The 15765-nt window shown below is 31.6% G+C and overlaps 2 protein-coding genes across 2 annotated transcripts; one reads left to right on the forward strand and one right to left on the reverse strand.

The window, feature by feature from the left end:
* Nucleotides 1-633: 633 nt before the first annotated feature.
* On the reverse strand, nucleotides 634-3860 carry LOC120257601 (ras-related protein Rab7-like). The gene is made up of 7 exons (XM_039265040.1): nucleotides 3615-3860; nucleotides 3480-3506; nucleotides 3271-3370; nucleotides 1359-1505; nucleotides 1196-1276; nucleotides 954-1096; nucleotides 634-844 (listed from the first exon to the last, which is right to left on the reverse strand). Exons 1-7 carry the CDS (start codon nucleotides 3665-3667, stop codon nucleotides 775-777), a joined length of 621 nt encoding a protein of 206 aa, XP_039120974.1. The 5' UTR covers nucleotides 3668-3860; the 3' UTR covers nucleotides 634-774.
* Nucleotides 3861-10052: 6192 nt separating this feature from the next.
* LOC120257611 (probable indole-3-pyruvate monooxygenase YUCCA9) lies at nucleotides 10053-12137 on the forward strand. Its single transcript, XM_039265056.1, has 4 exons — nucleotides 10053-10703; nucleotides 11011-11259; nucleotides 11458-11580; nucleotides 11895-12137. Exons 1-4 carry the CDS (start codon nucleotides 10053-10055, stop codon nucleotides 12099-12101), a joined length of 1230 nt encoding a protein of 409 aa, XP_039120990.1. The 3' UTR covers nucleotides 12102-12137.
* Nucleotides 12138-15765: the final 3628 nt, after the last annotated feature.

Below are 15765 nucleotides of genomic sequence, written 5' to 3' on the forward strand. Positions count from 1 at the left end.
AAAAAAATCTATCAAAACACCGGTTGTTCTAGTGGAAAGAAATTTAAATAAACGAAAATAAAAATTTAGATGTAATCTACATACTACAGTCATCAAAGTGAGGAGTATTTATTAAATCACACAAATATTTATAATAAAAATTTGTTAAGTAGTTAACATAGTTATAAGAAAGGAAAGTAGAAAATTTTATTAAGTTGGTACTGATATATACGTGAGTCATTCTCTCTTAAGTTCTTGAGGTAAAGTAAAAAAATAACAAAATTACAATAGCATTGATTTTCATCCACAGATAAAATAACCTGTATACATATTAAATAGCTGATAAAATTTACTTATACTGATATGCAAATTATAAACAAAAAAAGGTAAAAGCACAATAGTCACACTACTGATCACTGGACTAAAACTGATTGTTAACTTGAAATAAATTTAAAAAAAAAAAAAAACAGCTTTGCTGTTTTGATTTTTTGAATAGCAGGTGACTATACTTTCGTTTATTTAAAATAATGAATACACTTTTAGCCAAATTATATCTATAATTTTATTTTAATATTTGTAAATAAAAGCCTTCAGATACACAGCACAAGCTTTGAACTCCCAATCCAAAAGACAAATAAAAACAAGAGACAAAAGTTCATAGCAAGCAATCATACATCACATTATAAAGGCAACTTCCTCTTCCAAACCATTATACAAATTACAGAATGCATCATGATAAAATTATTGTAACTGAATAAAAAAATAGATAGTGAATTGCAGCTTCAGATGGTCCATCTAACATTCACAACCTGATGATCTTTGCTGCCTGCCCCCTCCAGTTACATCAATGGTGTCTGGAAGATACCTGAAACATCAATTGAATTTTATCAGCACAATAATGAAAAGATAAAAAGTGGCACCTGTCCATGAACTACAACAATTCACTGATTCAGTATCAGGGTTTAAGCCCTCACATTTCTTCCTCTGGCTCATTCTTAAGAGCATTCTTTGCTATACATTCAAAAGCAGCCTCCACATTAAATCCCTCCTTAGCAGAGGTCTCAAAGTAGGGAATACCCTTTGATGCACACCATGCTTTCGCCTTCTTCTCTGATACCTGACATCAAGAGAAAGGAAAACACACATAAATTGAAAGACTATGTTACCGAAGAAATTAAAATCTAAACAACATGAGCAAGTAGGAAGGCCATCTTACCACACGGCTATTGCCACCGTCCACATCAACCTTGTTACCCAACACTACAAACGGGAAGTTCTCAGGGTCGGATGGGCCAGCCTGAAAAGGTAGTAAATATATTAAGTTTTCATGCTAGTTTATAAACCCCGCCAATGTGTAAGTTAAGGGTAGAGATATCCACCTGAATAAGAAATTCTTCGCGCCAATTGTTCAAATTATCAAATGATTTCATGACATTAACATCATAAACAAGAACACAACAATCAGCTCCACGGTAGAATGCAACCCCAAGACTCTGGAATCTTTCTTGCCCTGCTGTGTCCCAAATCTGCGAAACAAATCATTCAACTTAAGTAAGAGAGCCTATCTTTAACTAAACGCATAAAATAAGAAAAAATAAAGTACAAGAGAAAAACTATCAGAGGGAAAAAAAACCCCAAGTAATAATGTGAACTTGTACTGTTGAGGCTGGTTTAAAATCTAAATTAAATTAAAAATATATACTTCAAAGTGAGAACACCAGATGCATCAGTAGACATCTAAACCTACCAGAGAAAACATTGGCTAATTAAATATGCTTTTAAAATGAATCAGAAAGTATGCTACTGCAAAGGTGATGATTGACAACAATATTAATTTTGCAAATAACATAACCTATAAATAGGATCCTAAGCTTAGAACTAAGCTGCATATTTCACATCACACAAACTATCAAGTGATTCTCTCATATCACAATTCAAAATTGAAGCCATCCTCAGAAAACTTGTGCAGTACAGATCTAGTTTGTTTGACTAGATCATATTCTTGCTTAGGATATGTAGAAATTATAAAATCCAGATAATATGCATATACTTGCAACCGAAAAAGGGAAGTTTCCTTGCAGCTCAAAACTTCAGATGGAACATGCACTGGAAAACTTTGCAATGGGAAAGTAAACAAAAGATACAAGCACCCAAAATAGTATGCTCAAGTAGCAATGACTTTGTAAGAACACAAATATTAACAAAACTAAACTAAAAATATTTCCATAGTTGCAAACAGTGTACATAAATATCCATCAGCATATTCTCAAAAAAGCCTCCAAATAGCTTATATCAATAATTGACAGGACAAAAATAACTATACAAGGATGCTTAAATACTTTATGGAAAACAGTCCATAAACTATATAGCCATTGGCTGATTATAAGTCCCTTTTTATGGAAAACCATCCCTAGCTCCTCTTAATCGCAAATTCACAAAAGTGAATTCAAGTAACAAAGTGACAAGTGGCAATTGTGCTCTTCAAGATGAACTTCCAACCAACTAAAAGCACAAATCAGTTTAAACTTTTAAGATACCATAAATTTAGCAATACTCTGCATAATCAATTGTGTAGTAATTCACACACTTTTCCAACATGAGAACTCCTATCAAGAAACATAAGCAAATGAATAAATGCACTCTATTCATGAATGAATTGATTATTAACTACATTGAAGTTTTTCAGTGTATATGATCAGCTTCATAAGACAAAGCATGTTGACTACAATGAAATAATAACAAATACAATGCTAATGCATATATCTAGATAGACAATCCAAATCCCAAGATAGAACGAATAACAAAAGAGTCCACTAGTACAGGGAGAGATAATGATGAAAGAAAATAGGGGTGCATTCAGGTAACTCTGGGTGCTTTGTTTGGGTCAATTCCCAGGTGCTTGGTTCGCAGTATCTCAAAATGTAAATTTTGGGCTGAGAAGCAATATTCGGGCTTACCCCCAGATCAAATGTAGGCCAAGATACGATAAATGCAGCTACGATGTATTATCACTATATAATCCCAAACATGCACACCTCAAGTTACTTAATTAAGCCACCAAGAATTACACAGACCTCAATGAAAATAACCTATACAACAGTTGTTAAATTCAATTTCTTTATTACAAATTCCGAGCAAATCATTGAGCATGCCCGAAAATCATTTGAACTAGTATGTAAATGACGAACTCTAAACCATTACAACATTACGCCATATAAATAAAACCTATAGCAAATAAAATAAAATAACAAAAAAAAAAGGAGACGTAAGCGAACATGGATCAGAAATCACCTGCAATGTAAACAATCTGTCCTCAAATTGGATTTCTTTAGTCAAGAAATCAGCCCCAATGGTAGCTTTATACTGATTGCTAAACTTCCGATTTACATATCTAAAATCACCAATCAAAGCCAAACATCCCCAAAACATCAAGATTTGAATCAACACATAAATTACACAACTAAATACGGAAAAACAATTCACAAGGGAATCTGACATACTGGTTCATCAGAGACGTCTTTCCAACCCTACCAAAAAAAAAAATCAGGAAAATGATGCAAAAATTAGATTTTTTTTTTCAGGAATTAAAATCAACTAAATATCATTTTAAAAAAAAAGAAAATAAAAGAACATACCCACTGTCACCAAGGATGATGACCTTGAGAAGCATTCTCCTGCGAGACGCCATGAAAAAGAGAAATTCAAGAAAAACTACAGGCTTCAAAGCGCTCGATCGAGGAGGATCAGAAGACTATCTATCGATCTAGGGTTTCTATGGACATTCGACGAAGCTTGGCGGAAGGATTTCTTAGAATGCCAGCGATTTTTGCAGAGAATTACCAGCAAGATTTCGCTGCTTCCATGAAAAATGGAAACCAGCAAATAAAAGAGTTTTCTTGTTGCATTTATGACCCTCCGAAAATTTATAATTACATTTATATGCCATTTTAATTTATTGTCCACAAAATTGAAATTTCTAGAGCATTATTATTTATTAGCGCATCTCCCCATATTTAACAGCTTTTTAATATATATATATATATATATATATTGACAAATATGACACATACAATCAAAGCGTATGTATTGATCAAAAACTGACATGTAGAAACACTAATGCCACTCGGCTACGAATTTTTGGCTTAAATATATTATCTTTAGTTAAAAATAATTATTATAATTTTAAGTTTAATATTTAAAAATTAAACTAAATTGAAAACTAAATTGACTTATTGAGTTAAGTAGTTAACTTGGTTGAAGCTCATAAAAATTGAATTATCAATGAAATAAATATGAAGCAAATTAATTCAATAAGTTTGATGAAGTGCTTTATTTAGTTAAAACTAAAAGTAATATATACTTCAAATGCAAGGCACACGCCAACGACCATTTGGTCTATTGGCATCGGGTCCTTTGCGTAGGGTGTTCGTCTCGAGCGTCGAGCGTGGCTCCCCACGTTCGGTGGTGAGTGCTGCTCCCCCACGTGTTCGTCCCTGGGTTTCGGCGCTTGTCGTCTTTCTCATAAAAAAATAAAAATAAAAAAATAAAAAAATAAAATAAAAATGCAAGGCACACAAGAAAATGATTAGTTTTAAATGTGATAGATAAGGTTGAGAGTCTGTTGAGACATGTTAATTTATTTATGGTATTGTGAGAGAAACATAAAAATAGGGGGCAAATATTTTGTTGTCATATATATCATGTTTATTTATTATTTTTTAAATTTTGTTTTAATAATTTTTTTTATATATAAAATATTGGTAAACCATAAGTCAAGGTATGCACAACTATAGAATTACTATTTTGACACATTTATGGGCTCACCTTATGTGAGTTTAATCCATTTTAATAAGACACAAATACTCTACACAAGGACCCATTGCCAATAGACCAAAAAGTCGTTAGAGTAAATATTTATTTTTATTTTAAAAATAAATATATATTTATATTTTTTTTTTTTTCTTAAAACAAGTGTTATAGACTTATAGCAAAAATGAATATTACCTAAATAATAATATTAATTTAAGTCAATAGATGCAATTTCAGAAATATCACTTTTGTTAAACACCGGAGATTTTATAAGCATCTTTAAGATACATGCATTAACAGTTTATAAATATAGTTTGAGTTTTGAGAAGTATAATACATTGTATAAAAGATCTTATCAATGAGAAGATGAACTAGTCTTTTGTTGAGAAACATAATTGGATTACATACTTTACACATGTTTCTAGTCCATCAGAATGATTTTTTTTTTTTCTTTTAAGTGGATAAAGCACCGTAAATTATTAAAACATGAGGTATAAATAAAAAAACATAAAAATAAAAAGCAAAGCTGTAAAACAGCATGAGATAGACACCAAACAACAACAATTTCCTAGGGGTGACTATCAAAATAGCAATGGAAAAAATAGAAAAATTAATATAATAAAAATAAAATAGGAACTAAGACAACAACCATAATTCTAACAACACACGTAGAAAAAAAATAAAATAAAATAAAATAATAACAGACTTTTGCGACACCCTTTACTTATATTATTCTCTGTTGGATTGAATTCAACTCCAGGTTTTATGTAGCAGTGCCAACTAAGTGAAAATTTTTATATAGCCATTAATGATAATATGAAAATATGATCTTAAAAATAACTTATTCATTTTTTTAACATCTGATTCTGCTTATTTGATATTTTACATTTTTATATTTTATATAAACAAAGCTTGCTGTCAAGCCAGATAAGCTTAGCTGGTTGGAGGGACAATGGGATATTCTATCTTGAAAAAGCATCATATAGAGAACCTTAATAACTATTCTTTAATTGCTTCTAGGTGACATTTGCTTTTGGCAAAGCATCTGACGTGGATTTTTATTTTAAGTAAATAGTTTGGAGAATTTTTTTATTTTTTATATTACATATTGTTTATATTTTTAGCACCTTTCATGTAAAAAAGTCTCAAACAGTAGAGTGCTAGTTTTTTTTTTTTTCCAAATAAAAGATTGAGAGTCGGACTTTATTTCAACTTAATGATTGAGAGTTGACGATTTATCACATTTGTTAGAAAATATTTTTAATTTATATATATATTTCTAGAGATATTAAACGGTTTATGTTGTCATAAATTATGAAAATCACAACAATTATTTTTTATAAAATATTAATATATTTTAAAAATTTTAAATGACAACCATTGGACAACTCAATGGTATGATACATTGATACAAAAAAACTAAGAGGAGGGCAAAAGTTCAAATATATACTATTTACTGTCCCTGGTGTGATGCACTTTTGTACTTGCGTGTCCATGAACCAATATGATATATTTCCGTACATGCTTGTTCATGGATCATAGCATTTTGGCCACTTTGTATTCATAAGAATGCGGATGCCCGCATGAACCACATCAACAACAAACAACCATACCACGTGCAAGCTAATAAAATGTAACCGAAATTCAGTATCAGTATTAAAGAATATATATATATATATATATATATATATATATATATATATAATGTTCATGTAGAGTTTAGTTGGGGGAAAGAATTGTGATAACAAGAGGAATTTCTTTATTCTTTTTTTAATTACGTTGGAGAGAGAAAAAAATAGTTGAAATTTTAACTTAAATAATTTAACTAAAATTAAATATTTAAAAATTAAATTTTGCTGATCCAATTAATGTCTCTTGGAGGCCGCCTCACTTTACTTAATTCTGTATTATCCTCGATCCCAACTTATTAGATGTCTGTCTTCCGACTACCATCATGGGTAATTAAAGAGATTGATAGAGTTCATAAAGATTTTCTCTGGAAAGGTCCAGAGATTGACTCGAAGGGTCTTCGCCTTATAGCTTGGCAAAGAATTTGCAGACCTCGAAACATGGGAAGATGGGGCATCCTCAATTTACATGAATTCAACATTGCACTACTTGGTAAGTGATGGTGGAAAAATTTTTCTGGCAAACAAGGTTGTTGGTCTAAAATCTTACACGCTAACTACATTCCTGAAGGTTCTCCAAGTCCCTTGTTTTTTCCACCACCTAGAAACAAATCTTTCTTCTAGGCAGGGATTTTCTCAATTCTACTTCCGTTTAGAATTTGTTCCTCTAAGGGAGTTAAAGATGGTGGCTCCACCTTGCTTTGGCATATGATAATTGGCTAGAAGGTTGAGCACTCAAAAACATTTGGCCGAATCTTTTCAATGACTGTAATTTCTCTTGGATTACAATTAGACAATTTGTCCATGGCCTTATTTCGCATGAAAATTTCTTCCGTTCTGATTTGTCTTCGAAAAGTCTGTCTTTCTTTGTCTCCACCCTAGACTGTGCTAGTAATCAGGTGGACTTAAATATTTGGAAGTTGGAAGGGAACGGATCCTTCTCGGTCCGTTCCTTTTATAAATTCTTAATTAATGATGTTTACGGAGTGGCCTTTATTCTAAGTTTTGGCAAACTAACTGCCCTTATAAAATCTCTCTCTTCTGCTGGTTATCTAGTGAAAATAGAATTCTTACTCTTGTTAATTTAGCCAAAAGAGGATGTAATTCCCTAAATACCTCAGATACTTTGTGTTCTCTGTCATAAAGGTTCTGAGACAGTAGATCACCTTCTGCTCAGCTGCGAATTCTCAAATAGAATTTGGGTTTTCTTTGAGCAATCCTTTCATTTACTTTCTCGGGCTGCATCAATTGCAGAGATCTGAAGATCTTGGATTATGTCCTTAGATGCCCAACATTACTTCTTGTGGGGTTTGATAACTCAAGCTATATGTTGGAATATCTGGCTTGAAAGAAATAACCGTATTTTCAATTATCAATTTCAGGATGCATCTTCTACTATCATCAAAACCATTTATATGCTTCTTGCTTGGATTTCTGCAGCTAAGGATCCATATCAACATCTAATACCTTCAAACTCAGTCCAAAAGCTGAAGCTCTCTCTTATATTCCTAGATTCAAGATCGTCTGAGGATCACATTCCCGCGGAGTCTTCATATTGGGAGTAATTCACCCCTCTTCTCTTCTTCTGTCCAGCTAATGCAGACCACTGTCGCCTCCTGGTGGACTTCGTTGTCTCAGTTGTGTCCTTTTTTCTTTAGTTGCCTGCTTTGTATCTTTATTTCCTGTTGTTAGGTTTAGGTGATGCTTCACTTCTGGTGAGAGATCCCTAAACTTGGTTGGCTTGTTTCTTAGTCCTTTGCTTGTTTGTTAGTTTGTTGTACTTGCATTTTCTTTCAATAAATTCGTGGTTTATCCACTTTATTTAAAAAAAAAATTAATGGCAGATATTTATAATAATCATTATATTAAAACAATTGTTATATATATATATATATATATAATTAATTTTTGTCAATAATAATAATAAGACAAACTCCAAAGTGATATCTCAAGTTCAAACACCCTCAAATCTCCTAATAGATTTAAAAAGTTAGAGATCGTTTGGCATTGTTGCCAATTTCTATTTTTTTGTTTTCAATTTCATGTTTTTGAAACAAAACTCAGAAAATATGTTTGGCACCTTGTTTTTGTTTTCAGAAATTTTGGCAACAATTCTCATGTTTAAAAAAAAACAAGAAACAACTTTTTTATGTTTCAACTTTTTAAAACGTTTCCAAATCTCTTTCTCTCAGCATCATGAAATCCTTCCTCTTCTACTCCCCACCCACACCCCTTTTCTCTCTCTCTCTCTCTCTCTCTCTCTCCTTTTAATTTTTAATTTTTAAAAAATATCAAAATTTTTTATAAATTAATAGTAATACTTTAAAAAATATATATTTTTAAGAAAAAATATTTATAGAAATTTATAATTTGGGCTTGATATTTTACAAATTAGTTTATATTTTTAGAAAGTATTTATGAAAATTATTGTTTGACCTTTGATTTTTATAAACTAGGATATAACATATAAAATGTGTATATATATATATATATATATATATTGAAAAAATATTTATAAAAATATATTATTTGAACTATTGACTTTTTACTTGATCTAAAAAAAATATTATGACTGTGTCTCTATATACCCCTCCTCTCTCTTTATTTTATTTTTTTTAAATCGGATGGATCAATTTGAATATATATCTATATATACATATATATATATTAAATTTTTTAAGGCAATCCCCAAAATAATTTTAAATTTTAAATAGTATAATTTTTATGATATAAACAATCTATATTATTAATTTTATTTAATAATATCAAACTGATATAAAAAATAAAATATTATAAAAAAATTGAAAATATGAATTAAAACTAATAAAAAAATGTCATAATAATTTTATCCTAACCAAACGTGTTCTTGTTTTCAGTTTTTAAAATGCACAACAGTTGATGTATCCTAACATGTTTTTGTTTTCAAAAAATTGAAAACAAAGCAAAAACAAAACATTTCCAAAAAAAAAAAACAAATAACGAAAAAATAGAAACGATACCAAACGACCCCTAGCAATCAAGAATTTAAAAAAAAAATTACGATTTACTTTTTCTTTTACCAATAGGTTGTTATAAAAAAAAATCATAAATGTACAAACTAATACCAAATCAATCTTTAATATCCAAAATTCCAAACAATATATTCGAAGATAACTCCCAATTAATTACCACTCTCTTTATTGTGCCCATAATATATATTCTTTGGATATGCTTTATCCGGTAAATCAATATCTAATTGAGCTTAACTCATTGACTAAACTAACTTAAAAATCTCCAGTTAAGTTTAGTAGACCAAAACTTAAGCCGAATAATTCAAAGTTCACATTAAAAAATTCCTATAATCTGATAAAAGATTTATTTAATTTAAAAAATCACATAAAATTATCAGTTATCACAAATCCAAATTATAAAAAACTCAAAAAATAAAAAATAAAAATTATAAAAATTTGTAAAATCAAGTTGAGTGAATGTCTATTCTACCCCTCTATAGTCCACAGGCATAATCGAGTACTATGAGTCTAGGACACATAAATAAATAAATATATATATATATATATAGATTATATATATAGATCATAATAAATAGAAGAGATCGATGATGAAGGGAGGAGCAAATTAAGGGTAGTTGAACAATTAATGGCTGGGAAGGCTGAAAGGTGTGTATGGGTTCCAGGGCCAGTGATAGTTGGGGCAGGACCCTCAGGGTTAGCAGTGGCAGCATGCCTTCATGACAAAGGGGTGCCCTTCTTGATCCTAGAGAGGTCCAACTGCATTGCCTCTCTATGGCAACACAAAACCTATGATCGCCTCTCTCTTCACCTCCCTAAGAAGTTCTGTGAGCTCCCTCTCATGCCATTCCCTCTCAACCTCCCAGACTATCCTACTAAAAACCAGTTTGTATCCTACCTTGAAGCTTATGCTAATAAGTTTGATATCAGGCCAGAGTTCCAAAGAACAGTGGTGAACACTGAGTATGATCATGGACTTGGCTTGTGGAGAGTGAAGGCAGTAATTAGGGAAGGAAATTATAAGGAGGAGGAGGAGGAGGTGGAGTATGTTTGCCGGTGGCTTGTTGTAGCTACCGGAGAGAATGCGGAGGCCGTGTTGCCGGAGATCGAAGGAATGAAGGACTTTCAGGGATTGAGCATGCACACAAGCTTGTATAAGAGTGGTGAGATGTTCAGAGATAAGAAGGTTCTTGTTATTGGTTGTGGTAATTCAGGCATGGAGGTTTGCTTGGACCTCTGCAATCATAATGCTCTCCCTTCACTAGTCGTAAGAGATTCGGTGTGTGTTGTATGTTTTTAATTATATATATATATATATACATACATACATTGTTCACAGTGTTTGTTAATTTATCTTTTGCAAAACATTGTTTAGGAGAAACAAAATTGAATAATTGGATCTATATATATATGTTGTATATAGTGAACTGTTGTATATATCATGGCCTAAAACTCTTGACTTGTTTGCATCCATCCATCAATCCATCATTCCATCGTTCCATCAGCATCAAATTATATATGATCTGATATTTCATTATTAATTCTATTATGAATTGTTATGATGATAATGATTAATTAATTGATAGGTGCACATACTTCCCCGGGAGATGCTAGGCCAATCTACATTTGGGTTATCCATGTGGCTTCTCCGGTGGCTGCCGATGAGCATTGTCGACTGTCTTCTACTCGTGTTATCGCATTTCATCATCGGTGACACGTCTGTCTTCGGCATCCCTCGACCTCGGTTAGGGCCTCTTGAGCTCAAGTCACAGTCCGGGAAGACTCCAGTGCTTGACATTGGCACGTTGGCTCAAATCAAGTCCGGAAAAATCAAGGTTAGCATCATTGTATAACAATCAATCAATACAATCTATTATATGCTGAAAGGATTAATTAAAAGGATCTTAATTTCTTTATAGATTGGGAAATATTTCAAAAGAATTAATGAAGAAGCCTATATCTTAATTAATTTTCTTTATATATATTATACTTTCAACACACATATGTATAAACTAATCTTCAAACTCAATCAGGTGCGCAAGGCTGTGAAAAGATTAATGAAACATGGTGCAGAGTTCATGGATAATACATATGAGGACTTTGATGCTGTCATCCTTGCAACTGGTTACAAGAGCAACGTGCCATATTGGCTAAAGGTAATACATATAGCATCAATATTATTTCATGTCCTTGACTGCTGTATATTGATGTGCAACAATCACAACTCTAGTTGCTCATCAATCTGTCCTCAGTCCACTCAATCATGCATCTTTTCTCACTTAAAAAAGGGTAATAGCTCAGATCTTGTAGAATTTATAGGCTCGTCATCTAGCTAGTGAAGTCAATGACTTGATTAACTATATATTTGTATATATATACTTCTAAATCCATGCACTTGAATCCATTTCTTTTTTTTATTCTGTCATGTATTGCATGCAAATGTAACCATGATTACTGTTTGGTTTGGCAGGAGAGTGACTTATGGGAGGTAGATGAGGCAATGAAGAGTTCTTTCAACATATGTTGGAAAGGACAGAGTGGTTTGTATTCAGTGGGTTTTACTAGGAAAGGTTTGAGTGGGGCCTCCATTGATGCAATGAAGGTTGCTGAGGATATTGAAAAATGTTGGAAGGCTGAGGCCAAGCTACAACCTATGTCCACGTTTCCTCTCAATTAAATATATATATATCTATATCTATATCTATATATGAGAATTGAGCAAGAATACTACTAGTTTTGTAGTGGTAAATAAAAAAGCATTACATGCATGCATGCATGGAAACATGTACTTACCACCAGGCAAAAGTAATGGAGAGGAAGAAACAGAAAGCTTTGTATCACTTATGGTCTATATATAGTATCCATGTTGTAAATCATGTAAGCCTCTAAAAAAAGAAAAGGAGAGGGACTTGTGCGGTTATGCCTAAGGTTTAGATTCCCTGTGATGCAGTATTTGTTTGATCTTGCTGGCGGTTTTGTAACATGTTGATGCACGTGAATGAGGACAAGTTCATTCTCTGTTTTATTATTTTCTTTTCCTTCTTCACCAGTGATGTGTTCCATGTATGTTATATATGTCCCACAATTAATTAGATATACGGTATATATGTAATTAAATATCATAAGTTGCTTATTTTAATATGTTTTCTTTTAATTGTCACAAAAGAAAATAACCCATGCTAATGAATGTGAGTTCATGCTAAAGGACAATTAAAAGTAGCGTTGTATATAAAGTGGGTGACAACCAAAAGGAGGTTGACAAAGCAACAGTTTGGTACAAGTCAATATATAGTTCATGATTTCACTGAAATAGATGGAAATGAATAGAGTTCAAATTGGCTAGCTTAAGGATTGATGGTTCTGCTTATGATTTAGGAGTCTTAAATTCGCTTCCAATCATACTGAGATACATAAAGGAATATATACCCATCATTGATTTCCTTTTTTTAAAATATATATATATATATATATATTTCTATAAATAATGTATGAATATGCTTCTATGTATAAAGAGGATGATAACCATGTAATCTTATGATTTTGCAAAGATGGTTGGAAGGTATAGAAGAAAAAAAGGTATGATGGTTGGAAGGTATAGACGAAAACAAAATCTATATTAAGTAACTTTTTATAAGCATCCTGAGCGGACTATAATAAAATTAAAGAAAACATATGAATATATATATTTTTATTTTATGTGAACAAATCACTTATCAGGAATATACATGAGTATAAAATTAATATATCAATATATTTGTGCACTAACCCTACCTGGAATGAAATTCTAACTCACCTTCTTAGTAAACACACAAATACTTCATGCAGGAGATTAGATATCAATAGATCAAAATTAAAATCATTAATAGACTAATGAATTTTCTCAAATAACTAAATATACAATGCTCCTTCATATTAATTATGGGAATTGCATTCTTTTTTTCGTTATTTTCAAACTGATTGTGCCTATGATTTTGGGTTGTTTAAATTCATTAAGCACCATGAACAATACTATTGAACATAAAATAAAAAATAAAAACTTGCTGGTAAGTACACATATGCAATGTCATGCCAATGAAATACTATAAAAAAAATATATAGTTAACATATTTTAAATAATATATATTCGGAAGGAAGAAAATCTTAAAACAGTAAAAAAACAGTGAATAATATCTTAGAAAGTTAGAATAGAAATGATAGGATGTAGGTCCATGTGAAGTTCTGAAGATTCATATAACCAAGAAATGCTCCGTCGTTAACGGTCACAACTGAAAAGATTGCCTCCACTGTGTCCAAGAGTGGCGTTGTTTGAGAGCAATTGGAGATTTGCATCCCATAAAAAGAAGTCCCATTAATTATCAGACCCTTGAAGCTTTGGATTTGAAAGTTAAGATAGATGAGTCTTATCAATGTAACAGGGTGATGGGGAACCTAAACAATAGCTATGGATAATGGAACTATAGCTTGGTAGAAGTGAAGGAGCATTCATTTGTCTTCTCAATCCTGTGAACAGCCTGAATTTGGGCTTAGATCACATGGATGGTTGACCAACTTGGTTACTCCTAGTGGCCTATATGGGCTCCTTGATGGATCCTTTTGATTGATCAATACTGGCCTATTGGTAGGTGCTTGTGCTTGACCAACTTAGTATGATGCAATGTGCATGGACTTCCTTGTTTTTAGCTGTCACACTTGATTTGTCAGTGTGATTAGATGGAAGGTTACATGCAATTACTCCATAAAATGTAACAAGGATTGTGCAAGTTGGATCAATCATTCTAAGTTTGTTGAGGTGTGCCGCTTCAAATTTGGATTGAATTTAATTGATTCCATTGTTTTGGTTCAATTTTATTTTTAAAAAAATATTTTGTATAGTGGTATGTTATTTGGACAGTGAATGGACTGATCCAGGATCAAATTATTAGGGTCAATAGTACTGTGCATATACTGTTGATACTATTTGTAATGTTCATTCATTGTTCATGGGTCTCATGTGGGAGGATGTCGTTTCCCTCCCGTCCAGGGTTGTAGAGCAGGGGAGATTTATTAATTTGGTTTAGTTCTTGAAATATCTTCTGGGCATGCATATGGTAGTAATTTAATTGCCCCATATGACGTTTGACCAAGTTAATAAATCTCTACTGGGCCGTTAAGCCACCGTAACTAATGCACCTCCGTATCTATATATCCCTTTACACCCTATTGTGAGACAGCGCTTGTCGCTTTTGTCACCCAAAAAAAAATATATATATATATATATATAGCTAGTTAGATTTATTTAATTAACTTGAAATAAAAATTTCTGTGCATAGGCATGCAACACCATGAAGTTATGCACATGGGATGGTTATCAAATTATGAGTCAGATCTGATTCTATTGCTAATAATATGTTTGTTAACACCCTCAAATGAAAATAAACTTATATTTTAGTCATCTGCGGCTTAATTGCTCAAGATATGATAAGACTTAAACAAGAGAATTTTGTGCCTCTTTTCTTATGTTGTTAAGAGTTCTCTTATTTGGGACTTGATCAAAGAGTACTTGTAAGATTGGTAAATCAGCCACAAACAAATGATTATTTTATGGTTTTTCTTATAAATTAAAGCTATATAATTATTCTTCACCTATTATCTTATTATCACTGGTCATCATACTATTTTTTTTTCCACCTCATCTTTAATTCTCGGCTACTTTGTAATTCATTTAACATTAAAAAAAAAAACCTCTAGTAGTTTTAAGTGACTTGTTTTTCTTTTTAATGGTTCTGTATATATTTAACTCACACCTTCATTCATTTTACTTATACTCGCTGTCTTTCTAATATATTTTGTTTTTTGTTTTTTTTAAAACAATTATATTTGATTTTATGGCATAAATTAATGTATAATTGGTCTTATAATGAAGATACAACAAAAGAGAAGGATGGCAGAAGGTCAAAATCATTTGTTTGTAGGATTATTCATCGGTGAGCGCATGATGGAATATATTAGAATGGTTGTGTCTAATAGAATAGGTGGAAGCCAAGCACGTCATTGCAATTGAACGCACCACATGGCTAATTCCAGTCAAACCATGGGTTGTTAGGATGCTTGTTTGTAGGAAAGTGATGGAAATCAAAAACGCTGTACGATTTTTCTTCATTGTTTATTCGTGAGATTTCTTCCATTTTTCCTATATATATATATATATATATATATATATATATATGTTTTTAACGCCGTTTCCATTCAAATCCTTTAATTATATACTAGTATTGTGAACTTCTATAGTGAGAAATTATAGAAATAGGATATTTATCGGCTTTCACATATTTTTTTCCACAATAAGAATATTATTATTTAGT

The sequence above is a fragment of the Dioscorea cayenensis genome, unplaced genomic scaffold (genome assembly GCF_009730915.1).
Source record: "Dioscorea cayenensis subsp. rotundata cultivar TDr96_F1 unplaced genomic scaffold, TDr96_F1_v2_PseudoChromosome.rev07_lg8_w22 25.fasta BLBR01002222.1, whole genome shotgun sequence".
In the NCBI taxonomy this organism is placed as follows: domain Eukaryota; kingdom Viridiplantae; phylum Streptophyta; class Magnoliopsida; order Dioscoreales; family Dioscoreaceae; genus Dioscorea; species Dioscorea cayenensis.

Excerpts from the sequence above, each read along its gene's own strand:
- LOC120257601 (XM_039265040.1), bottom strand. The coding sequence starts at position 3,667 with ATGGCGTCTCGCAGGAGAATGCTTCTCAAGGTCATCATCCTTGGTGAC. Across the intron at positions 1,097-1,195 it reads ACGGTGGCAATAGCCGTGTG|GTATCAGAGAAGAAGGCGAA; the intron begins GTAAGATGGCCT and ends TCTTGATGTCAG. Across the intron at positions 845-953 it reads AATGAGCCAGAGGAAGAAAT|GTATCTTCCAGACACCATTG; the intron begins GTGAGGGCTTAA and ends TTGATGTTTCAG.
- LOC120257611 (XM_039265056.1), top strand. The coding sequence starts at position 10,053 with ATGGCTGGGAAGGCTGAAAGGTGTGTATGGGTTCCAGGGCCAGTGATA. Across the intron at positions 10,704-11,010 it reads CACTAGTCGTAAGAGATTCG|GTGCACATACTTCCCCGGGA; the intron begins GTGTGTGTTGTA and ends ATTAATTGATAG. Across the intron at positions 11,581-11,894 it reads ACGTGCCATATTGGCTAAAG|GAGAGTGACTTATGGGAGGT; the intron begins GTAATACATATA and ends TTGGTTTGGCAG.